Source organism: Ornithorhynchus anatinus, unplaced genomic scaffold (assembly GCF_004115215.2).
Source record: "Ornithorhynchus anatinus isolate Pmale09 unplaced genomic scaffold, mOrnAna1.pri.v4 scaffold_264_arrow_ctg1, whole genome shotgun sequence".
In the NCBI taxonomy this organism is placed as follows: domain Eukaryota; kingdom Metazoa; phylum Chordata; class Mammalia; order Monotremata; family Ornithorhynchidae; genus Ornithorhynchus; species Ornithorhynchus anatinus.
The window spans coordinates 2,751,481-2,775,527 of NW_024396743.1; the positions used below are offsets into that span (position 1 = coordinate 2,751,481).

At 64.4% G+C, this 24,047-nt stretch overlaps 2 protein-coding genes and 1 long non-coding RNA gene across 4 annotated transcripts in view; 2 read left to right on the forward strand and 1 right to left on the reverse strand.

Annotated features, from left to right (window-relative positions):
• Window positions 1-3,833, forward strand: part of RNF213 (ring finger protein 213) — an 83,684-nt gene extending 79,851 nt beyond the window's left edge. Inside the window, 3 exon segments of the mRNA XM_029056803.2 lie at window positions 450-539; window positions 993-1,171; window positions 2,537-3,833. Of these exon segments, the coding sequence (XP_028912636.1) occupies window positions 450-539; window positions 993-1,171; window positions 2,537-2,690 (423 nt within the window). The 3' untranslated portion in view covers window positions 2,691-3,833.
• A 5,017-nt stretch (window positions 3,834-8,850) lies between these two features.
• On the forward strand, window positions 8,851-23,011 carry ENDOV (endonuclease V). The gene is made up of 9 exons (XM_029056720.2): window positions 8,851-8,924; window positions 10,824-10,995; window positions 11,757-11,891; window positions 12,154-12,193; window positions 14,296-14,408; window positions 14,700-14,768; window positions 15,423-15,551; window positions 21,157-21,230; window positions 21,580-23,011. The coding sequence occupies exons 1-9, from the start codon at window positions 8,869-8,871 to the stop codon at window positions 21,638-21,640; spliced, it is 849 nt and encodes a 282-aa protein (XP_028912553.1). The 5' UTR covers window positions 8,851-8,868; the 3' UTR covers window positions 21,641-23,011.
• Window positions 15,786-20,512, reverse strand: LOC114808818. 2 transcript variants are annotated; one of them, XR_003756585.2, is made up of 3 exons: window positions 20,486-20,512; window positions 17,767-17,835; window positions 15,786-16,324 (listed from the first exon to the last, which is right to left on the reverse strand). It is a non-coding gene; the product is annotated as an uncharacterized LOC114808818 (long non-coding RNA). The 2 variants fall into 2 exon arrangements; XR_003756584.2 differs by lacking the exon at window positions 20,486-20,512 and adding an exon at window positions 19,661-19,878.
• Window positions 23,012-24,047: the final 1,036 nt, after the last annotated feature.

Here is a 24,047-nt window from a genome sequence, read left to right on the forward strand (position 1 = left end):
GAGCGTAGTAGACGTCCTCGGGGTCAGGACCGTAGGCCCTGCACCTCGGTGGATCCCCTTTTCGCCTCTGCCGGGGCCTCGGCCCCAACAGAGGGACGATGAGACCCCCCTCATCTCGGGCCCCCCCCCCCGGCTGAGCGCTGCCCGTAGATATCGGCCCCGGCGCCTCATCCACCCAGAGCAGCGTAAGCGCTCACTAGATACCACCGAACGAACGAGGCGGATTGCCAACGTCGCGCAGCCGATAATTGGCGGAGCCGGGGATTGGAACCCACCCCCTTTGACTCCCGAGCCCGACCTCGCGCCACTAAGCCACGCTGCTTCTCTACGCAGTAGGAATGCAGTTAGCGCTCGATAAGTAGCCCCGGTGCTGAGGAGGAGTGGGGGGGGGAAGGTGGCGGGGGGAGGTGTCCGAGGCCCTCCGTGACTCGGGGTCTCTTTTCTGCCAGGCCCTGAGCAGGTGTCACCTCAAGCACGCCATCGCGCTGTGGCAGTTCCTCTCCTCCCGCAAGTCGGAACAGCTGCTGAGACTCAAGAAGGTAGCTCCCGTCGCCCAGCTACTTGCGTTCACGTCCCGCTCCTCCGCCTCTCGACTGTAAGCCCGTTGCGGGCAGGGAGCGTTTCCCCTTTTACGCTTTTACAGTCCCGTCCCGTCCCGTCCCCGAGCTCTCCGTCCAGTGCCCCGCACGCAGTTAAGCGCTCAAAAAACTCGACTGAATGAAAGTCTTACGTCGTCGTACCCTAGCGAGCGCTTAATCCGGTGCTGTGCACCCGGTGAGCGCTCCGACAGACGCGACGGATCCATCGTCGGCCCCCGTCCGCGAACTCGGTCGCGCGTCCTCTCCCCGGCCCCCGGCCCCGCGTCCCGCGCACAGTCCGCGCTCAGTGAATACGCCGGACTGGCCCATCGGAGCCGGACCTCTTCCCCCCCCCCAACCCGCCTGCTTTCCCCTCCTCCCGTTTTTGACGTCTCTCCCGTCACCCCCTTCTAGGATCCGTTCGGGGAAATCGGCGCGGCCTATCGGGCCGAGCTCGGCGCCGAGAACGCCCGACTCCTCGACGCCTTCCTGAACGAAGCCGGGCTGGAGGCCTTCCTGCTGGAGCTTCATGAGCTGATTGTCCTGAAATTGAAGCACGCCCAGGCGGAAGGGGAGTTCAACCCGGAATGGAGGCGAGTCCTCGATTAGAGCCCGGGGGCCGGGAGGGCCCGGGTTCTAACCCCGGCTCCGCCGTTCGTCTGCGGTGGGACCCTGGGCAAGGCACTTCACCTCTCTGGGCCTCAGACACCTCATCGGTAAAACGGGGAACGAAGACTCTCCGCCCCACGTGGGGCAGGGACCGTGTCCAACCCGATTATTCCGTTTCTACCCGAGTGCCCCACGCCCAGTAAGCGCTTAACTGCTGCATTACACTCTCCCGAGCACTTAGTACAGTGCCGTGCGCGTAGCGGGCGCTCAATAAATACCCTTGATTGATCGATTAACAGATGCCGTAGAAAAAATTGTTCGTTCCCTCTATGGAATTCTACAGGTCTCTGCTCCTACGTACGGGTGTTTACGACTGCTCCGCGCACACTAAGCGCTCGCTAGATACGATTAATCGATCGTATTTCCTTCAGAAGGAGGAGTACCCGAGCTCTTTCCGTTCGCCCTTAGGGACGAGCGCTTAGCGAGTGCGAGCGGGCTCTGCTCGCGATGATGACGATGATGATAATGGTATTTTTAAGTACCTGTTATGTGCTGGGCGCTGCGCTAAGCCCTGGGGTGGATCCCAGCAAATCAAGTCGGACACAGTCCCCGTCCCGCACGGGGCTCCCATCCCGGCTCCGCCGCTCGTCAGCTGGGTGACCGTGGGCGAGTCGCTTCACTTCTCTGTGCCTCGGCTCCCTCATCTGTAAAACGGGGATCAGCCGGGAGCCTCACGTGGGACGACCCGATGACCCCGTATCTCCCCCGGCGCTTAGAACGGTGCTGTGACGAGGGAACCGAGGCTCAGAGGAGTGGAGCGGGCCGCCCAAGGCCACACGGCAGACGGGCGGCAGGGCCCGGATTGGAACCCACGACCTCGGGACCCCCGAGCCCGGGCTCTACCCCCTAGGCCGTGCTCCCCGCTTGACCTCAAGAGGCCGGGGGGCCTTCTGACGCGCCCGATCGACTGTCACGACAACGGGACCGGGGATGGGGGAGAGGGCGCTCGCCCCTAGGCCGACCTTATCCTTTAAACTCCCCTCAAGGCTGTCTGAAACGGTGACTGCCGAGAAGAGGCGAGGCCTAGTAGAACGTGGGAGCCGGAGGGCCCTGCCGCTTGGCCGCCGCGTCACCTTGGGCCAGTCACTTCTCTGTCCGCGGTTTCCTCACCCGGAAAGTGGGCGTTAAAATCTCTGTCGTGGCTCCTTCTTTCGGGAGCCCCCCGTGAGACGGGGATTACGTCCCACCCGGTAGACCTGCATCCGCCCCGGCGCTTCAGATGGTGCTCGGTACGTAAGGGCGCTCAACGGACAGCCTGCTCAGGACGATTATCTGTCCCCGTTTTTCAGCCTGGCAGAGACCCTGGTGAGTTACATCGAAACCAAAGACGGCGACATCCCGCCGAGGCTGGAGTCCGGCTTCCCCGGAGAGATCCTCCTCTCCCACTGCGTGGCCGTCTGGAAGGCCGCCGCGACCCTCAAGCTGGACCGGCGGCTCCGCTGAGGGACCGGGACGTCCCGCCCTCGGCCTCTCCCGCCCCGAGGCGCCGTGGGCACCGCCTCCGGGGTGGGGGGGACTCACGACTTGAAGCTGGAAAGAAGCCATCGCGTTGGCCATCCCCAGACGGGGCGGGGGGCCGGATCCAAGCCCGCCCCTACCCGCCTCCGCCCCGGGCCCGTCCCGCTCCTCGACCGTTAAGCCCGGAGCGACCGCCCCTCTCTCCTTACTGGCGCCAGGTCCGTCGGGTGGCGAGGACGGCTCTTCTGCCCCGGGCGCGTCTCTCAGGATTCCAACCCTCTGGGGGGGGGCGGGCGGCGAAGCGACGGGACCGCCGCCCGCTCCCCGTTTGCTTTCGCTCGAGCCCGAGACCTCTGGACCACTGCCCCGGAGGGGATGCCGACTTTCCGGCCGGTGTGTGAAGCTCAGGTCGGCTTTCTGCGATATTTAGATTTCCCTCTTCTGGTGCCTTCTCCCGCTCTGAATCTCCCGCTTTTCCAACCTCGCCGGTTGGACCCGCACGGAGAAGGGGGGAGCCCCGTGCGTCTGTGGCACCAGCTCAGCCACACCCACCCGGCCGACGGGAGACTGCCGGCGGGAGGGTCCGCCCGGAGGGACGACTCGGACGCCGCGGGAAGTTAAGAGGGGCTCCCGAAAGACGGTCGTCACGGTGTCGCGGCGGGAGACCGGCGATCCGGTCGATCCCGACGGCCGCTCTCCCGGACCCCGCGCCTGACGTCTTCCTCCCTCCTTCCTAGAGAAACTCCACCGATGCGGTCGGGGCCTCAGCCGGGCCGGACCTCGGCAGAACCGTCCTGCCTCCCTCACGCCCCGTCGCTTCAAACCGTTCCTCCCCTCCCCGGCTCCTCCCGATGCCTTTCCTCAGTCGCTCCGTGCCTTGATCGTATCCACTCTCTGCGGGTGAGGTGAGGACCCGGATCGCCGCGCTGCACTTTTTCTCTCTCTCTCGTTTTTTTATGAAGGACTTTTGCATCGAGTTGTTTCGTGCCTTCTCGGAGTCTTAACCGTCAAATCCGGCCGCTCCGTGACTCGCGTCTCGACGTGAGCTCGGCCCGCGACGCGGCGGAGGCGGATCTTTTGGGCCGTCGTAATTCCCGCTTAAATAATAAACGTCTCCTCGCCCCTGGGTTTTCCGCTCCGTTCCGCTCCCTGGTGACCGCTAACAGGGGACGGACTCGTGGGAAGACTTCCGTTTGAAGGGATTTTAAATGGGGACTCAGTCCCTGGCCCCCCTCCTGCTTACGCTGTGATCCCTGTGTCGCGGACCGGGTCATCTCAGATCTTCCCCGGTCCTTAGCACGGTGCTCGTCCCACGGAAAGCGCCTAACACATACCCCCATCACGACCGTCACCGTTATTGGACGGAGCACGAGGCCGAGCCTCGGAAGGGGCAGTCGATCGTATTTATTTAGCGCTTACTGCGCGAAGAGCACTCCGCCGGGCGCTTGGAGGAGTCCGGTAGAATGGGGAGATACGATCCCTGCCTTCGAGGAGCTTACGGGCACCGAGATAAACTGCAGGGAGGAAGAAGCGATGGAGTGTAAAGATAGGCGCTTAATAATAATAATAATAATAATAACGGTGACGTGGCATTTAAGTGCTCACTATGGGCCGGGCACTGTACTAAGTGCTGGGGTGGATACCAGCAAATCGGACACAGCCCTTGTCCCGGTACGGGGCTCACGCTCTCGATCCCCATTTTCCAGATGAGGTAACTGAGGCCCGGCGGAGTGAAGTGACTCGCCCGAGGTCACTCAGCAGCCCAGGAGGAGAGCGGGGATTAGAACCTCTGCCTCCCGGGACCGTGCTCCGACCGCTCGACCGTGCCGCTTCCCCTGGGGGAGCGGACGACGTGCCCCGACGCTCAAGTGCCGATCTGTCCGTTCCCAGCGCTTAGTACAGTGCTCTGCACCTGGTCAGCGCCCAGTGAATACTATGGAACGAATGAAGGTTCCAGGGAAGCGGGGCCGGGAGGGGGAAATGAGAAATTGAGCCGGGCGGGCCTCCCGGAGGAGAGGTGCTGACCGTAGCCTTGCCTACCGCTCCCGCGACGCGTGCTCGAACAGATGGCCGCAAGGGAGGCAGCGTGGCCCGATGGTTAGAGCTCGGGCCTCGGCGTCAGTGGCCCCGTCTCCTAAAACGGCGGACGGCAAGAGAAATAAATCGATGACGGACGTAGGCTGGAGCGCCGTGGGGCCGAGGGAGGGCCGGATAGAGGGAGGAAATCCTGCGTGGGAGCCTTATATCGCTTCTCCGAGCGCGGGGCTGTGCCCACGCAGTGGGCGCTCAGTAAATACCGTCGATCTCACGGGTGTCGTTTCGGACCCTCCCAAGTCCTTGGTACCGCGCTCCGCACCCGGCAAGGGCTCAATAAATCCCATCGAATGGTTGGAACTGGCGGAGGCCGGTTCACCTTGGCTCCGTCGCGCTTGCTTGCTTGCTTGCTTGCTTCTTTTTGGAGCAGCGCGCGATGCCCCTCTTGCAACTTTGTCTGTGACGGCCAAAGGGCGATATCCCAGACCTACTTTGTCTCTGACCGCCAGAGTCCGAGGTGTGACGCCCTACTCCTGCTTTGTCCCCGATGCTGGCCGAAGCACGCCGGCCCTGCCCCTGCTTCGTCTCCGACGCCGGCCGCGCTGCGATGTCCCTGCCGGTATTTTGTCTCGGGTGATCGCCCGAGGATGACACCCCGGCCCTCCTCGCTGTCCGAGAGCCAGACTTTACGGCCCCGACCCAGCTGGCGCCGGGGACTCCGGCCCGCGCTGTTCCCTTTCGCTGGACTCGTACGGAGACGGCAGCCGGGGCGAGGCTATAAATCTCCCGCGTTCATTTTGCCCTCTCCCTTCCCGAAGCTTTATGGGTGAATGATTTAGTCCCCGTTACGGGTAGTGGGATTTTTGGCTCGTCCGTCAGCTGACGCAGCCGGGAGGCGTTCCCGTTCTTCTCCAAGCCCGGGATTATTATTTAGAAAGACGATTTCAAGTCCGCTGGGGAACCGGTTTTTCTTTTTTTATGGCATTTAAGCGCTTAATGATAATAATATTGGTATTAAGCGCTTACTGTGGGCCGAGCACCGTCCTAAGCGCTGGGGGAGATACAGGGTCACCGGGTCGTCCCGCGCGAGGCTCACCGTTAATCCCCATTTTACCGAGGAGGCGACTGAGGCACAGAGAAGTGAAGTGACTCGCCCGGAGTCCCACAGCTGCCGAGTGTGGCGGAGCCGGGATTCGAACCCGTGACCTCCGACTCCCAAGCCCGGGCTCTTTCCACTGAGCCACGCTGCTTCCCTTACTGTCTGCCAGCCACCGCACTAAGCTCCGGGGGTAGATACAGACTAAACTCGCTGGACACGGTTCGGGTCCCACATGGGGCTCGCTGGTCGTAATCCCCATTTTCCAGATGAGGTGAGTGAAGTACAGAGAAGTTAAGCGAGGGGCCCAGGGTCGCACGGTCAACAAGTGGCGGATTCCGGATTAGAACCCAGGTCCTGCTGACGCGCTCTGCCCGCCGGGCCGTGCTGCTTCTCCACCAACCGATTTCCCCTTACTAATTGCCCGTGATGGAAAGTCGACGCAAAAAGGTTTCCTTCGTAGGCTCTAACCTTCTAATAACAACTTTAGACTTGTGGTATTTAAACGCTTACTACTTACGATCCATTCAGTCGGATTTATTGAGCGCTCACTGGGTGCAAGGGCACTGTCGTAAGCACTTGGAAGTACAATTCGGCAATGAAGAGAGACGATCCCTGCCCGGGCCGGGCTGACGGTCTGGAAGGGGGGAGACGGACATCAAAACAAGTAAACCGGCATCCAAGCACTGTACTGAGCACTGGGGCGGGTATAAGATTCATTCACTCATTCGATAGTATTTATTGAGCGCTTACTTTGCGCAGAGCACTGTACTAAGCGCTTGGAATGGACAATTGGGCAACAGGTAGAGACGATCCCTGCCCGTCGACGGGCTCGCAGTCTAATGGGGGAGATGATCAGGGCCCACGTGCAAAGGAGGAAGGAGAACGGGTATCGAATCTCCGTTTTGCAGAGGAGGGAACCGAGGCACCGAGCAGTGACTTGGCCCAGGTCACCCAGCAGGCAAGAGGCAGGTGCGGGATTAGAACCCAAATCCTCTGACCCCCCCCAGACTCGGACTCTTTCCACGAGGCTGTGCCGCTTCGCCGCTTCAACGGGCTAGACACTGAGATAACTCGCATCAGTCTCATTTAATACTGATGATGGTATCTGTTAAGCGCTCACTCTGGGCAGAGCACCGTCCTAAGCGCTGGGGGAGAGACAGGGTCAGCGGGTGGTCCCGCGCGAGGCTCCCAGCGAATCCCCATTTTCCAGATGAGGGAACTGAGGCCCAGCGAAGTGAAGTGACTCGCCCACAGTCCCACAGCTGCCGAGTGGCGGAGCCGGGACTCGAACCCGTGACCTCCGACTCTCCCCACTGAGCCACGCTGCCTCCCCTGAGCACTTACTGTGCGCAGGGCACCGGAGCGCCTGGGAGAGTGTCGGTAGACGCGTCCCCCGGCCGGGAGGGGCTTACGGTTCAGAGGGGGAGACGGTCGTTAAAATCAATCCAGCAGGGGCGTCTACTAAGGGCTTAACTGTGGGCGGAGCAGCGTCCTAAGCGCTGGCGAAAACACAGTCCAGTGGAGTTGGAGACGGCAGCTGAGCTGGGGGAGAGCACTCGAAGAGGAGGAGGGGAGCAGGCTGATGTCTCCCATCGCGTAACCCGGCATAACAATAATCAGCATCTGTATTGCCCACCGTTATTAATCTTCAATTTACAGATGGGGGGGGGGGGCGGCGGGGAGGGGGAATAAACCAGGCGAGCGTCTCGGCGCGTCACGGCGACTCTGCGAACGAACCTCTCGGGAAAAACCTTCCCGTTCGGAGGATCTCCGGTCAGGCGATGACAATGGGGGGGTTCGTGAGGCGCTCACTACGTGCAGAGCGCCGTTCTGAGCGCTAGGGGAGACACGGCCGCCCCACGCGAGGCTCCCGGTCTTCACCCCCGTTTTGCAGATGAGGTCGCTGAGGCCCGGAGAAGCGACTTGCCCACGGGCGCCCAGCTGACAAGTGGCAGGGCGGGGGTTCGAACCCACGACCCGGGACTCCCAAGCCCGGGCGGTTTCCACGGAAACACGCCGCTTATACGAGGGCCAAAGATACTCGGGCGTTTAGACGGTAAGGCGGCCGCGAGGGAGCTGCAGGGTGGGGGGAAGGGGGATGAGGCAGGGAAGGCCTCCTGGAGGAGACGAGGCTCGAGAAGGGCCCTGGGGGGAGAGGGGGACGGTGCCCTGGCCTGTGAGGTGGGGGCTCCACGGACATTTTTTCTGGGATTTGGTCCCAGGTAACCTCTAGTAGTACTTCTTATGTCCGTGGCCTTTGCTGTGCCTCAGTTCCCTCCTCTGTAAAATGGGGATGAAGCCCGTGAGCCTCACGTGGGCCCACCCGATGACCCCGTATCTCCCCCAGCGCTTAGAACGGCGCTGTGCACGTAGCGAGCGCTGAACGAATACCAACATCCTTACTTCACTTCTCTGGGCCTCAGTTCCCTCATCTGTAAAATGGGGATGAAGACCGTGAGTCCCACGTGGGACAGCCTGATGACCCCGTGTCTCCCCCAGCGCTTAGAACAGTGCTCCGCACATACCAAGCGCTTAACAAATACCAACATTATTATTATTATTATTAACTTCTCTGGGCCTCAGTTCCCTCATCTGGAAAATGGGGGTCGAGACCGTGAGCCCCACGTGGGACAACCTGATTCCCCTGCGTCTGCCCCAAGCGCTTAGAACGGTGCTCGGCACATAGTAAGCGCTTAACCAAATACCAACATTTTTATTATTATTATTATTATTATTATTATTAACTTCTCTGGGCCTCAGTTCCCTCATCTGGAAAATGGGGAAGTAAACTTTGAGCCTCACGTGGGACAAGCTGATGACCCCGTATCCACCTCAGCGCTTAGAACAGTGCTCTGCACGTAGTAAGCTATTAACAAATACCATCATTATTATCATCATGATTTAGGAAGGGGCAGCAACCGCCCCGGGGGGGGGGGGGGGGGAAGAGGGCGGGAAGGACGGGCCGCTTCCGGTGCCGCCATGGCGCCTCCGGAAGTGACGTCCCGGAAGCGGCGCCGGGGAATCTCCGCCATGGCCCAAGGAGCGGCGGAGCGGCCTCCGGAGGAGACCCTGACCCGCTGGGAACGGTAACGGAATGGCGAGGAGGCGGGGAAGGGGTCGGGGCGGAGGAGCCACCTCTGGGGCCGCCGCGGGGGCCGGGGCGGGGGCCGGACGGCCACTTCCGGGGTGGGGGCCGCGGGGGCCGCTGGGAAGGAGAGGCCTCCTCTCGGCCGGCGGCGCGGGGCGCATGCGCAGCCGCCTTCCCGCGCTCCCGCGCCCACGTGACTTTCCCTCAGGCGCCCTTGAGGCCTGGTCAGGGCGGGGACAACAAAACTTAACAAATCTGCCATTTAATAATAATAATAATAATAATGTTGGTATTTGTTAAGCGCTTACTATGTGCAGAGCGCTGTTCTAAGCGCTGGGGGAGACAGAGGGGAATCAGGTCGGCCCACGTGGGGCTCACAGTCTTCATCCCCATTTTACAGGTGAGGTCACTGAGGCGCAGAGAAGTGACTGGACCCTCATCGTGCCCCACGCACCTGCCCCAAGCCCTGGGTTAAAACAATAATGTTGGTATTTGTTAAGCGCTTACTAGGTGCAGAGCACTGTTCGAAGCGCCGGGGTAAAAGGTGGGATGATGACGGCCGTAACATTCATCGTCCATTCCGAGCGCTTAGTCCGGTGCCCCGCACCTAATAAAGGCTCAGTAAATAATAATGATGCTGGTATTAACTGCTTACTCTGTGCAGAGCACCGTTCTAAGCGCTGGGGGAGATACGGGGTCGTCAGGTTGTCCCACGTGAGGCTCACGGGCTTCCTCCCCATTTTACAGCCTCATCGGTTCATTCAATAGTAGTTATTGAGCGCTTACTACGTGCAGAGCACTGGACTAAGCACTTGGAATGGACAGATGGGTGACAGAGACGGTCCCTGCCCTTTGACGGGCTCACGGTCTAATCGGGGGAGACGGACAGAAAAGAACGATAGCAACAAATAACGTTGGTATTTGTTGAGCGCTTACTATGTGCCGGGCACTGTTTGAGGCGCCGGGGTGGATACGGGATCATCAGGTTGTCCCACGTGAGGCTCACAGTTAATCCCCATTTTCCAGATGAGGTCACTGAGGCCCAGAGAAGCGAAGAAGTGACCGGCCCACAGTCACCCGGCCGACGAGTGGCGGAGCCGGGACTGGAACCCCTGACCTCTGACTCCGAAGCCCGGGCTCTTTCCACTGAGCCACGCTGCTTCCCTAAGAGGGAGGATGTTCCACACCAGAGGAGGGTCGCGGGCGAGGGGTCGGCGGCGACGCAGACGTGGCGTTAGAGGAGCGAAGCGTGCGGGCCGGGTTGGAGGAGGAGAGCAGCTGGGTGCGAGGGACGAGGGGGCGCCGGGGTTGGGGGCTTTAAAGCCGCCGGTGAGGAGTTTCTGTTCGCGGAGGCGGACGGGCGACCGCCGGAGGGTCTCAGGGTCCGGTCGCTGTTGCCGTGGCCGAATCTGTGGGTTCTCCTATCCAGGTTTGCAGGATAGGGAGGTCAGTCGAGAAGCAGCGTGGCTCAGTGGCAAGAGCCCGGGCTTGGGAGTCAGGGGTCATGGGTTCGAATCCCGGCCCTGCCCCATGTCAGCTGGGTGACTGTGGGCCGGTCACGTCACTTCTCTGGGCCTCGGCGACCCCATCTGGGAAATGGGGTGAAGACCGGGAGCCTCACGTGGGACGACGCCGTGACCCTGTATCTCCCCCAGCGCTTAGCGCGGCGCCCTGCGCATAGTGAGCGCTCAACAAACACCAACGTTATTATCAGGAGAGGCGGCGGTGGGGTCGGCCCCCGGGGCCGAGACGGATGCAAAGGGAGGGTCGCCCGCTCAGCAGGGCCGGCCCAAGGGCGGACGTTTGGGCCGACGAGCTCCTCTCTGGCTCCGGGGCCGCGCGGGGGAGTGGGCAAGCGCGGTCCGTCTGACGGCCCTTTCCCTCGTGTCCGCCACAGGGAGCAGGCCCGACTGAAGGCCGGCGTCGTTGACTGGGACACCGAGGCCTGGCAGGGCGAACCGGGCTTCTCCGGCCTGCGGCGGGTCGGAGGGGTGGACCTGTCCTTCGTCAAGGGCGATGGCGTCAGCGCCTGCGCCTCCCTGGTGGTCCTCGGCTACCCGGAACTGGAGGTGCCCAACCCCAACCGCCTCTCTCCCCGCGCCCCTTCCCCTCCTCGGCAAAGGGCGCTGGACCCAGCGTCTGTCCGCTGGCTACGCACCGACGGGTTTATTCGTGCAGTCGGACGTATTTACCGAACGCTCGCGGGGTGCAGAGCACTGTCCTGAGCGCTTGGGAGACTGTAATATACCAACCTAACGGATTCGTTCCCTCTAGACTTCACAATAGAGGGAATATAATATAAATGACGGATAAAGACGTAAGCGGCGCTGGGGCGGGGGGGGTGGTGAATAAGAGGAGCGAGTCGGGGCGACGCAGAAGGGAGCGGGAGGAGGAGAAAGGAGGGCTGAGTCGGGGAAGGCCTCTCGGAGGAGGTGGGCCTTCAGTGAGGCCTTGAAGCGGGGGTGAGTGTCAGGTTTGAGGAGGGAGGGAGGACGTTCCGCGCCAGAGGCGGGACGTGGACGAGAGGTCGGCGGCGAGACGGAGGGCCGGTGAGAAGCTTGGCTTTAGAGGAGCGAAGCGTGCGGGCCGGGTGGTTTAGGAGTCCCTCGGGGAAACCATGCGGTGGAGGCCATCAAATACGGCGCCGGGACGCTGCGCAAGAAGGCCAGGGCTCGCCTTTTTCCCCCGCTCCCTTCTCGGCGCCTCGTCCCCTAACCGCTCCCTCCCGGAGTCCCCTGGGGCTCCGGGGATTCGGGCAGGAAGGGAGGAAAGGCGGAGGCGCCTTTTGGGGCCGGACGTTCTGACCGCGGGGCGTCTCCCCGGGCGGCAGGTGGTGTACGAGGAGTGCCGGATGGTCCGCCTGACCGCGCCCTACGTGTCCGGCTTCCTGGCCTTCCGAGAGGCCCCCTTCCTGGCGGATGCCGTGCGGAGGCTGCGGGAGGAGGAGCCGAGCCTCGTGCCTCAGGTGCCTCCCCGAGGGCGCCCTCCTCCCGCCCCCCATCCGGAGGTGGTCTTGCCCACGTAGGGCGGCGGGGGCCCGGAGGGGCGTCCGCCTGAACCCTTCCCATCCCGCCGGCCCCCCGGGGCCCCTCCCGACGCCCCGACCAGGAACCGGGGCAGGGGCCGGGGGAGGAGGGGCGGAGAACGGGTGGTGCGGGACGTCGGCGTGGGTCGGCGGGACGTCCCCGGTGACCCCCGCGTCCTCCCCTCCCCGCCGGCTTCCGCAGGTCCTCTTCGTCGATGGGAACGGGTTGCTACATCACCGAGGTGACTGCCCCTTCTTGACCGGGTCTAGGGGTCGGGGGAGCCCAGGAGTCCCCTAATCTGGGGGCCCCCCTCGGACGGGGACCGTATCAGATCCGCGTGTATCGTAGCTACCGCGGTGCTTAGCCCGTTGCCGTTCACGTGTCGATCGGCCGTACGTATCGAGCGCTTGCCGTGTGCAGGGCACTGAACCGGGCGCTCGGGAAAGTCCGGGACGACAGAATCGGCAGAGACGTTCCCTGCCCGTAACGAGTTTCAAGTCTTGGGTGGGTCGGGGGGTGGGGGGGGGGGGCGCTGCCTTTGTGAAGGACCTCTCGGTGGGACGGGGCGGCCCCCCTTTTTCCGGCCGTTTTAGCACCGGCACCCACCCACCGCAAGTCCGGCCCGAAGCCTCCGCTTGCTATCGCCGAGATACCTGCCGAAAACTCCCTCCGAATTCTCCTCTCTCCCTCCTCCTCCCCGCCTCCGCCCTCCGGCGCCGTCCTCTGCCCCGAGCTGGCCGATTTCCGGGGGTCACCGAGCGCCGAAGGCTGACACCGGGTGGACGGGGTGACTGCCGAGGGGACGAGCCCACCCCCCCCCCCGACCTAATAATGATCGATCGTTCGGTGCCGACTCGGTGCTGAACGCTGGGCTCCGCGCCGAGGGAGACGGAAGCTCATCGGGTCCCGCCCGGGGCTCGCAGTCTAAGGGTCTCGAATCCCCGATGGACAGAGGAGGAAACGGAGAAGCGAAGCGCCTCCCCCGAGGTCACCCGGCGGGCCGGCGGCGGAGCCTCCGGCTCCCGGTCTCTCTCTCCACCGGGCCCCGCTGCTTCTCCCAGCCTCCCCGATCTCGGCCATTTGGCGAGGAGGGTGTGGAAAACTCCTGGAAGCACAGATTGCGGGGAGGTGGAGGGGGAAGGAAAAAAATGGAAAAGAGGCATCGGGAGAGGCGAGAGAACAAAAGGTGCCCGAGAGAGAGCGGATCTGGGGATCGGCGGCAGATGGTAGGACGGTAGGAGGGGAGGGAGGCAGGGAGCTCTCAACCCACGCTCCCATTTTGCGGATCGGGAAACTGAGGTAGGGAGAGACGTTTGGTCTCCGGGGCCGGGGAAATGAACCGGTCGTATTTATCGAGCTCTCGCTGTGTGCGGAGCACTGGACTAGGAAGAGCTCAGGTCTGGTCTCCGATGAAGGAGCAACGCGGCGAATGGGCTTGGACCCGGGCCTGGGAGTCCGAAGGACCCGGCTTCCCCTTCCGGCTCCACTACCTGTGTGACCTTGGGCGAGTCACTTCGCTTGTCTCAGAGAAACAGCGTAGGCTAGTGGAAGGAGGCTGGGCCTGGGAGACAGAGGACCTGGGTTCTAATCGCTGCTCCGCTAACTGCTCGTCGCTTGACCTCGGAGAAGCCGCTTCATTTTGGGGGGGGGGGGGGGCCACAGTTTCCTTATCTGTAAAATGGGGATTCGATCCTACTCCCTCCTACATAGACCGCGAGTGGGACGGGGACTGAGTCCAACCCCATAAACTCCTCTCTGCCCCAGTGCTTAGAACAACGCTTGACACGTAGTAAGCGCTTCACAGGTCCTTCTGACGCCCGGGCCGGGCCTCTTTCCCCTAAGCCGTTTCTCCTTCCCTCGTTTGCGTTCTGCTCTCCCCTTCCCCTGCGGGCCGGGTCATTCACTGAGTCGTATTTATCGCGCGCTTACTGTGTGCAGAGCACTGTCCTAAGCGCTTGGAGTGTACAGTTCAGCGGTAGAGACAATCCCTGCCCACACCGGTCTCGCCTTCTAGGAGGCGGGAGGCAGAGGTCAAAACAAGTCAACGGGCATCAGCAGCCTCGATATAAATAGAATTCTAGATGTACATACACATCAAAACAAGGAAACGGGTGTTATTCATTCATTCGGTCGTATTTATTGAGCACTTACTGTACCGAGCGCTTAGGCGAGTACAACGCAACAGTAAACGGCGACGTTCCCTGCCCGCCGGGAGCTTACGGTCTAGTAGGGGGGTGGGGGAGAAAGACATTAATAGGAATAAGTAAACGACAGATTGTCATTCCCCCCCCCCCCCCCGCCGTCTCTCTCTCCCCCGTCCCCTCTCCCCCCGGTCCACGGTAGGATTTGGGGTGGCCTGCCATCTCGGCGTCCTCACGGGCCTTCCCTGCGTGGGGGTGGCCAAGAAACTCCTGCAGGTGGACGGGCTGGAAAATGACGAGCTGCACAAGGAGAAGGTGAGGGGAGGGCGGGAGCTTGGGGCGAGGCCGGTGGGGGGGGCGTCGGGAGGTGGTCCCCCGAGAGGGTCCGTTACGGAGGGGCTCTTAAATGTCTGCCTCTCCCTCCCTAGACTGTCAGCTCGTTGTGGGCGGGGACCGTGTCTCTTTACTGTTCCGTTGGACTCTCCCAAGCTCTCAGTAGAGTGCTTGGCCCACAGTGAGAGCTCGATAAATACGACCCAACGCGTGAATGCCCCCCCCCCCCCCCCGCCCCCACCAGGGTAAGGGTCCGGTGCCCTTCCCTTCCAGATCCGAGAGCTGCGGACGGGAGGAGACGCGTTCCCTCTGCTGGGAGACTCCGGGACCGTCCTGGGCATGGTGAGTCTCCGGCACCCGCCCCCGGCCCGGGCTCCGACCCACCCCCGGCCTCCTCGGGGGGCCGCGGCGGGGCTGCTCCCGCCCGGCCCGCCCCCTCCGCCCCCGTGAACCTGAGGGTTTGCTCGGGTGAGGGGCCCGGGTGGCACGGGCAAGCCCGAGCCACTTTTAGGCGCTGGCGGGACCTGGGTGGGTCCTCCCCTCGGGGTGCCGCCCCCAGACTCCGACCCGGCCCGGCTGCGGTCGGATTGAGCCTCAGCCATCCGTTCATTCGGCGGTACGTACCGAGCGCTCACCGGGTGCAGAGCGCTGTACCGAGCCCTTGGGAGAGGGCCACGGAACGATAGACAGACGCGGTCCCTGCCCTCGGCGGACCTCACAGCCCCTCTCCCGGCCCGACTCGGAGTCCCACCCGGGCCCTCCCGGCGTCCTCCGGGGGGGCCGGAGGGGCGGCCCGGGAGCCCCGGGCCGACGTGACCCCGCCGGGGACGGGCAGCCCCCCGCCCCCCTCCTGGCCCGGCCCCGGGGTCCCTCGCGCCGAGCTCTCGGCCTCGCCCCGGGCCCGGGGCGGCGCCGGCCCTCCCGCCCCGCCTCAGGCGGGGTGCGGGGGTCCCCGTCCCTCGCGGCCCACCCCCATCCCTCCCCGGGCCCCCCCAGGCCCTGAAGAGCCACGAGCGGAGCACCAACCCCGTCTACGTCTCCGTGGGCCACAAGATCAGCCTGGACACGGCCGTGCGCCTGACGCAGGCCTGCTGCCGCCACCGCGTCCCGGAGCCAATCCGCCAGGTGAGCCACAGGCGGCGCGGCGCGGCGGCACTTGACTCCCGGGCTCGGGAGTCAGAGGCCGTGGCTTCCGATCCCGCCTTAGCAGCCGCGCGACTCGGGGCAGGTCACTTCACTTCTCCGTGCCTCGGTTCCCCCGTCTGTAAAATGGGGATTAAGACGGCCAGCCCCGCGCGGGACGACCCGAGGACCTCGTATCTACCCCAGCGCTTAGAACGGTGCGGGGCACGTAGTAAGCGCTCAAGTGACATCTTTATTATTATTAAGAGGACACCCCCCGGGGCTCAGGCGGGGGCGGACCGGCGGACCCGCGGCACCCGTCCGTGCTATTTATTATCCGCTTACTGTGTGCAGGCCACCTGTACGAAACGTCTGGAAGAGTCCAGTCCCACAGAGTCGGTCGACACGCTCCCCGCCCACAAACTCACAGTCCGGAAGGGGGGACGGAGGACCCTCCAGGGTTAACGGGGCCAGCCCGGAGGAGGGAAGGGACTCGCCCGGGGTGCCACGGCAGGCAGCCGGCGGAGCCAGGATGAGAACCCGGGTCTCTAGATTCCCGGGCCTGGGCGCTCTCCCTTGTGCTGCATCCGTTCGAGAGCTTAGCACGGTGCTCTGCGCGTAGTCGGCGCTCCGGAAATCCGATCGATCGATCCGAGGAGCCCGTTCTTTCGTCCGGTCGTCTCTATCGAGCGCTTGCTGTGTGCGGGGCGCCGTACGGAGCGCTTCGAAAGGACAGTTCAGCAGTAGAGAGAGACGATTCATCCCGGGCTCGCGGCCTAGAAGGGGGGAGGCAGACAGCGAAACAAGTAAACGGGCATCGGTAGCGTCAGATATCAGTAAATAGAATCATAGATCCGTCCACCTATACGCAAACGCCCCGGGGCGGGGGAGCGACGGGGAGGGGGAGCCGAGGAGACGCGGGTTCGGTCTGGGAAGGCCTCTTGGAGGAGGTGAGGCCTCAGGAGGGCTCTGAAGGGGGGCAGAGTGGTGGTTTGGCAGATTTGAGGAGGGAGGGCCTTCCGGGCCGGAGATGGGACGTGGCCGGGCGGGACGGAGGGCTCTCCCGGTGCCGGGGGGCTTGGGGTTTTCGCGCCTGTGTTTCCCGATCCAAACCTGTCGTCGGCGTGGCTCGGTGGAAAGAGCCCGGGCTCGAGAGTCAGAGGTCACGGGTTCGAACCCCGGCTCTGCCACGCGTCAGCTGCGTGACCGTGGGCCAGTCACTTAAGGTCTCTGGGCCTCGGTGACCTCATCTGGAAAATGGGGATTAACGGTGAGCCTCACGTGGGACCACCTGATGACCCTGGATCTCCCCCAGCGCTCAGAACGGTGCTGTGCACATAGTAAGCGCTCATTCTCCCAATTCTTCCTGCAAAAACCCCAGGCCGTCCCGCCCCGTTGTGGGGACCGGCGGCGGCCACCAGGTGGCAGCACCAGCTCACGGGTGGCCCCTTCCATTGGGTCATTTAGTGAGCGCTCACTGTGTGCAGAGCACTGTGCCGAGCGCTCGGGAGAGTACGTTATAACGCCAGACGTCCCCTGCCCACCTGGAGCTCACACACCGCCCCCTTAGCTGTGGGAGTCGCTGCCCCGGGCCCCCTCGGGGCGCGGCCGGGCGCTGGACGCCGGGTGGGTCGTAGACGCCCCGTGACTGCCAGAGCGCTTAGGACGGCGCTCTGCACGTAGTAAGGGCTCAATAAATACTACCGAATGACTGTGCCAACCCACCCGAAAGACAGAGCGGGGGGGGGGTGCGGGTGCGGCCGGAGGAGGAGTAGGCCGGGAGCTGGGCCCCGGGGCCCAGCCGGCACAATAATAATAGTGATGTCGGTATTTGTTAAGCGCTTACTACGTGCAGAGCACCGTTCTAATAGCTGGGGGGAGACGCGGGGGAATCAGGTCGTCCCCCGTGGGGCTCCCGGTCTTCATCCCCGTTTTACAGATGAGGTCACTGAGGCCCAGAGAAGTGAAGTGACTCGCCCACAGTCACACGGCGGACAAGCGGCAGAGCTGGGATTCGAACTCACGACCCCTGACTCCAAAGCCCATGCTCTTTCCACTGAGCCAAAGCAACGTGCCAGAGCCCGGGCCCGGGAGTCAGGAGGGCCTGGGTTCTCAGGGTCTACCGGGCGAGGACCGTACCGAGCGCTTGGGAGGGTCCGACGGAGGAAGCAGACACAGGGCCTATCCTCGTGGAGTCTAGCAGATTCGTTCACCTCACCTTCCCCTCCGTCCTGAGCGTCCGTCCTTTCCCCTGCTCCCGAGTTCAACGAAGCAGGAGCAGCGAGGCCTAGTGGGAAGAGCCCCGGGCCTGGGAGTCAGAGGACCTGGGTTCTAATCCCGGCTCCGCCGCTCATCCGCCGGGCGACCCACCCCCCCCCCCCCGGGCGAGTCGCTTCACTTTTCCGTGCCTCAGTTCCCTCAGCCGTAAAACGGCGACGAAGGCCGTGAGCCCTTGTGGGACGTGGACTGCTTCCGACCTGATTGGTCTGGATCCGCCCCGGCGCTTAGTACAGTGCCCGGCACATAGCAAGCGCTTAACCGAACAGTTAAAAAAAATAAAATAGAGCCCTGCCTTGGGAGGAAGTCACTGTGGGACTCTAAGGCAAACCATTTCCTCTCCGGGAGCTTCAGCCCGGCCCCCTTCGGGATGGGGAGAAGGGACCCTCATCCCCCCCTCCCCACCATCACCGCCTCCCCCCCGCAGCCTCCCCACCCCGCTGAGGGATTGACCGAGGCCTGAGGGAAAGGGGGCTGATTGGGGTGCCCGGAAAGCTCCCAGGTGAGCCCCTTTGGGGCGCCTGCTAGATTCCAGAAGACAGAGCCCCCGTTTCCTGCCCTCGGCCCCTCCAGATCTTCCGCCCCCCCCCCCCCCCGCCCCCGTAGAGGGTGGGAGGAATGACGATGACAGTGATTATCCTCTAACTCTGTCACCTCGACTCTCTCCGCCCCCTCCCCAACGCCAGCCCTTCCTCTCCCCTCCCAGGGACCACCCACCTGCTCCACCCCCCGGGCTCCCGCACCGGGGACCGCCGGGCCCGGCCTGGGAGAAAGACCCCAGGGCCGGGTGTCGGGAGGCCCGGGTTCTCATCCCGGCTCCGCCTCCTGCCTGCCGTGGGGCCTGGGGCGAGCCTCTTCGGTTCTCCGGGCCCCATCTGTAAAAACGGGGCCACGGCGCCCGTCTCCCTTCGATCGGGAGCCGGGTGGGGAACGGGGATGGCGGGATCTAATCCGCAAGCGGACGGTCTAAAGATCTAATTGTATCCATCTAGTTTTACTGTAGCTGCCCCAGCGCTTGGGACACAGGAAGCGCCCCACAGCCCAGTTATTACTGCTCCCGGAACCCAGAGCCCCTGCTCCTTCGTAGCCCCCAGTGCCCCACCCCCGGGAGGACGGCAGGACTGTGACCGGCCCTGGCGAGAGCGCCCGCCCCCGCATGGAAGCAGGGCGGCCTAGTGGCTAGAGCCCGGGCCGGGGAGTCGGAAGGGCCCGGCTTCTAATCCCGGCTCCGCCATTTGTCTGCTACGTGACCCCGGGCGAGTCGCTTTCCCTCTCCGGGCCTCAGTTCCGCCGCCTGGAAAATGGGGGTGAAGACTGGGAGCCCACGTGAGACGGGGACCGTGTTCAACCCGATTAGTTCGTCTCCACCTCGGCGCTTAGAACGGTGCCCGGCACATTGTAAGGCCTTAACAAATACCATAAAAAGACAGGGCACCCGCTCCCCCCCCCCCCCCCCCCCCCCGTCTTCTGCGTGCCAGAGTCCCGGGCCACGGCTGGGTTCCGATAGCGAAGCAAATTGGGGTGATCGCCCCCCTTGCCGACCCCTCACCCCCGCCACGTGGATTGGCCTCTGGGCTTCAAGCTGGCCCGGTGCCCGAGCACCCGGCCTGGGCTGTTTGCAGAGAACGTCTCCGTTCCGGGGGTGCCCCGGTGCCTACCCAGACAGCTGCGACGGAGGCCGACCTGGCCTTTCCCGCGAGCTCACCCCGATCCCGGAGTGGGCCGGGGCGAGCCCGCATCCCCAAGGGGCCCCCCCCCCCCCCGTCCTTCCTATTTACGGAGCGCTTCCCGAGCGCAGAGCAGGGCACGCGGTAAGCTGGCCTCGGCTCACTCACCCGGGCCGTCCGGCCCGGGAAGGCCGGCTGGGATTTCCCCTCCCCGACCCTCCGGGCGGTGACCTTTCCCCTCCCGCGGCGGAGCCCGGTCCTCGGCGAGCCCCTTCCCCGTTAGCCGGGCTCCCCGCCGCCAGCCGCTGCCGCCCCGGAGCCCGGGCCCGTTCGTCAGCGGCGTTATATAACTGACTCTCTCCGATGGTGGGGACAGCTGGGGAGGGGGAGGGGGACCGGGAGGCAGGCGGTGGCGGGGGGGGAGGGGGGAGGACGGAGATGGCTGAGTGCCTGCATCTCCCTCCCCCTCCCACCCCTGCCACGACGGCTCACCCGGCCCGCACCCACTCCTCCCCTGCACCTCGCCTCTTCTCCTCCTCCCCCCTGCTTCTCGCCTCTTCTCCTCTTCCCCCTACTCCTCGCTTCTTCTCTCCCGGCTCTTGGCCTCTCCTCCTCTTCCGCCCCCCGCTTCTTGCCTCTGCTCTCCCTGCTCCTGGCCTCTTCTCCTCCTCTCCCGGCTCCTGGCCTCTTCTCCTCCTCCGCCCCCTGCTCCTGGCCTCTTCTCCTCCTCTCCCGGCTCCTGGCCTCTTCTCCTCCTCCGCCCCCTGCTCCTGGCCTCTTCTCCTCCTCTCCCGGCTCCTGGCCTCTTCTCCTCCTCCTCCCCCTGCTCCTCGCCTCTTCTCCTCTTCCCCTCGCTCCTCGCCTCTCTCCCGGCTCCTGGCTTCTCCTCCTCCCCCTTCTTCTCGCCTCTTCTCCTCCTCTTCCTGCTTCTGGCCTCTTCTCCTCCTCCCCCTGCTCCTGGCCTCTTCTCCTCCTCCAACCCCTGCTCCTCACCTCTTCTCCTCCTCCCCCTGCTTCTCGCCTCTTTTCCTCTCCCTGCGCCTGGTCTCTTCTCCTCGTCCTCCTGCTCCTGACCTCTTTTCCTCCTCCTCCTCCTCCCCTCTTCTCCTCCTCCTCCTTTTGGCCTCTTCTCCTCCCCCCCTCCTGGCCTCTTCTCTTCCCCCTCCCCCTTTAAAGAGGGGGAGAGTCGTAGTCTGTAGGTATGAAGAGGGAGGCCGTTCCAGGCCAGAGGAAGGACTTGGGCGAGGGAGATGAGACGGAGGTACAGTGAGAAGGTTGGCATTAGAGGAGCGAAATGTGTGGGCTGGGCTCTGCTGGGAGAGTAGGGAGGTGAGGTATGAGGGCGCAAGGCGACTGACTGCTTTGCAGCCGACGGTAAGGAGTTTCTGTGTGATGCCAGTGAGGAAACTGAGGCCCGGAGAGGTCAAAGGACCAGATCGTACAGCAGGCAGGGGCGAAACTGGGCCTAGAACTCAGCACTTGCCGATGCTCAGCTCCTTCCACTGAGCCCTGCTACCAGAACGCGCCACCCCCCAGCCCCCCACACACCCTGCAGGTACCCAGTAGCCCGTGGCCAGTGAGGTGAAGGGGCCGGGGTCCCCCGGTCCGGCGAGAGCAGTGGCTCAGTCCCCTCCGCCCCGTCTGATTTTGGCCGTGTATTCCAGGCGGACATCCGCTCCCGAGAATACATCCGCAAGACCCTCGGAGCACCCGGCCCGCGGCCCGGCGGGGGCGACAGGTAGCCGCGGGGGATCACCGGGTCACCCGGGGGGGCGGGACGGGCAGGCCGCCCCCATTGTGTAACTGCATTAAGGAGTTGGCCGGGGTGAGCGGGCCGGGCTGAAGTGACGATGGGGCTCGAGGCGCCCACGCACGGAGCTATTCCTGACCGCCCCGGGGCGGGGGGGGGGGGGGGGCGGGGACGGGTCCGGCCGAGGTCGGAGGGATTCGCCACCCAAGGAGCGGGGGGCACCGGGGCTTCCCGCGGCGGGTGGGCCGGGAAACCGGCAAGGGGCCACGGAATCGCGGCCTTTCCCCGCCCGCCCCTGGCCCGGTCCACGCCGAGACCTCCTGGGCTTCATCCGCAGGAGTCGAGGGGAGGAGGAGACTGGAGATCGGCCCGGCCCCGTCCCCCAAGAACGGCCCTGACGAGCCCCGGGAAGGGGACGGACCCACCCCCAGCCCAATCCTCGGGACTCGCAGAGAGAGAGCCGGGTGATTAGGCAAAGGGCTCCGCTCTCGGCCCGGCCCCCGCCCGGCCCATCCCGGACGCCGGGACGCCGGGGGGGGCTCCCTCTTCTCGAGCGGGGCGGGGTGAAGTAGGATGGCAGGAACCCCGGTCGCCCCGAGGAAGTCCGATGGCAACGCCGACGACCCCCGTGGAGACGGTGGCGGGGCAGACCCGGAGCGCCGACCGCAGCCGGTGCCGCCCACCGCTCCCAGAAGCTTCCGCCAACAGGCCGGGCGCACGGCCCCCGCGCCGGGGTCGGCGTCAACTCACGGCCACGGCCCCGGGCCCGGGAGAGGCCCCGGCCGCCGCTCGCCACCCACCCTCAGGCGGCCCGCGGATGAACTCGAGGCTCACGCCGGCTCTGGCCCGGAAGTCCCGGCCGAAACCGGGGCGCCCGGTTCCGAGTCCTTTGGCTGTCTCTCTTGACCGGCAAACGGCAAGAAAAGCGCTTCGGGCCTTTCCCGAAACCTCGGTCGGCCTGTTTCTCACTCCCTGATCCCGGGCCGGTCCCTGCCCCCTGGCCTGCCCGCCGCCCGGCCCCGCGGCCGTCTCCCCGCCCGGCTTCTCGCTCCGCCCGGCCTGGCCGTCCCCGGAGCTCGCCGGCTCAGACGGCCTGGCGGAGGGGGCCGTGCCGGGGGGCCGTGGGCGGGTGGGGAACGGTACCGGCCGGCAATCTGCTTGGCGGAGAGATGCCAGTGGTGGTGGGGGCGGGGAGGGAGGCCTGGGCTCTGGGTGCCAGCGGAGAGGGCAGAGAGCTCCGGGTGCCAGCCTTACTGTGTCACAACTCGCCGAGGGGGGGGGGGGGGGGCGCCGGCCCCGGGCGGAGCGCCCGCTTCCCCGGGGGTCCAGCGCCCAGGCTGGAAGTCGGGGATCCCCCTGAGGAGAGAGGGTGGGGAGGCCAGAGAAGTGACCCTACCAGCAACCCCCTCCTGCTTTGTACCCACCGCCCTTTCCTCAGTCATTCGGTCGGTCAAGCGTACTCATTGAGCGCTGACTGTGCGCTGGACACTCTTCTGAGCACCTGGCAGAGGACAATAGAACAATAAACAGGCGCATCCCCTGCCCACAAACAAGCTGACGGTCACGTCCCCCTCCTCCCGCTCCTCCCTACGGAGACCCCGTCAGGTCGTCAGGCTGAGCCGAGGGGGTGGGTTCGCTCCCTCCCGCCCCCTCCTATCCCGTCCTCCCCACCCGGGGCGGGGAGGAGGAAGGCCCGGCCGATTTTCCCGGAGGCGCATCTTCCTGGAAAATATCCCTCCCTCCCCTTCCGGGAATGGAAGGAGAAAGTGTTTGGGGGCGGGGGGTGGGTCGGGAAGAGGACCCGCCTGGGCGGAGGCCAGGGAGGGGGACGCCGGGGCGGAAGGGCTTGTGGGGGTCACCGTGAAGCAGCCCGAAGGGAGAGGGATACCATCTTCTTCCAAGCGCCATGCACGTAGTAAGCGCTCAATAGAGCGGCGTGGCTCAGTAGAAAGAGCCGGGGCTTGGGAGTCAGAGGTCGTGGGTTCTAATCCCGGCTCCGCCACTTATCAGCCGTGTGACTTGGGGCGAGTCACTTGGCTTCTCTGTGCCTCGGTTACCCCACCTCTGTAAAATGGGGATGAAGACCGAGCCCCACGAGGGACAAGCTGATGACTTTGTGTCTACCCAGCACTTAGAACGGTGCTTGGCACGTAGTGAGCGCCCAACAAATACCAACATTATTACCATCATTAATAAATGCGGCCAACTGGAAGCCAAAAGGCCTTTCCCAGGAGGGAGGAAGCCCAGGAGGGAGGTTCGGCCGGGGCCCGTTGGGCCGAATCGGACCGGGGAGGTCCGGGAGAGGAGCGGCGGCCGGTGGCCTTGAACCTGCGTCGTCGTCGGGATTTACCGAGCGCCTCCCGTGTGCAGAGCGCTGGACTGAGCGCTCGGGAGAGGACAACACCACAGAGTTGGTAGACGCGTTGCCTGCCCACCACGGGCAGACAATCCGGGGGGCCGGCGGGGGGAGGCAGACGTTAAAGGAATAATGTACGATATATGATCTGTACGTAAGTACAGGCCGTGGTGGCCATTGCGGAGAGCAGGGCCGGGATGGGTGGGAGAAGCAGTGTGGCTTAGTGGCTGGAGCCCGGGCCTGGGAGTCAGAAGGTCATGGGTTCTAATTCCGCCTCCGTCGTATGTCTGCTGCGTGACCTTGGGCGACTCCCTTCACTTCTCTGGGCCTCAGTTACCTCATCTGTAAAATGGGGATTGCGAGCGTGAGCCCTGTCTGGGACGGGGCTTGTATCCATCCCAACTCGAATCTACCCCAGCGCTTAGGACGGTGCCCGGCACGTAGTCAGC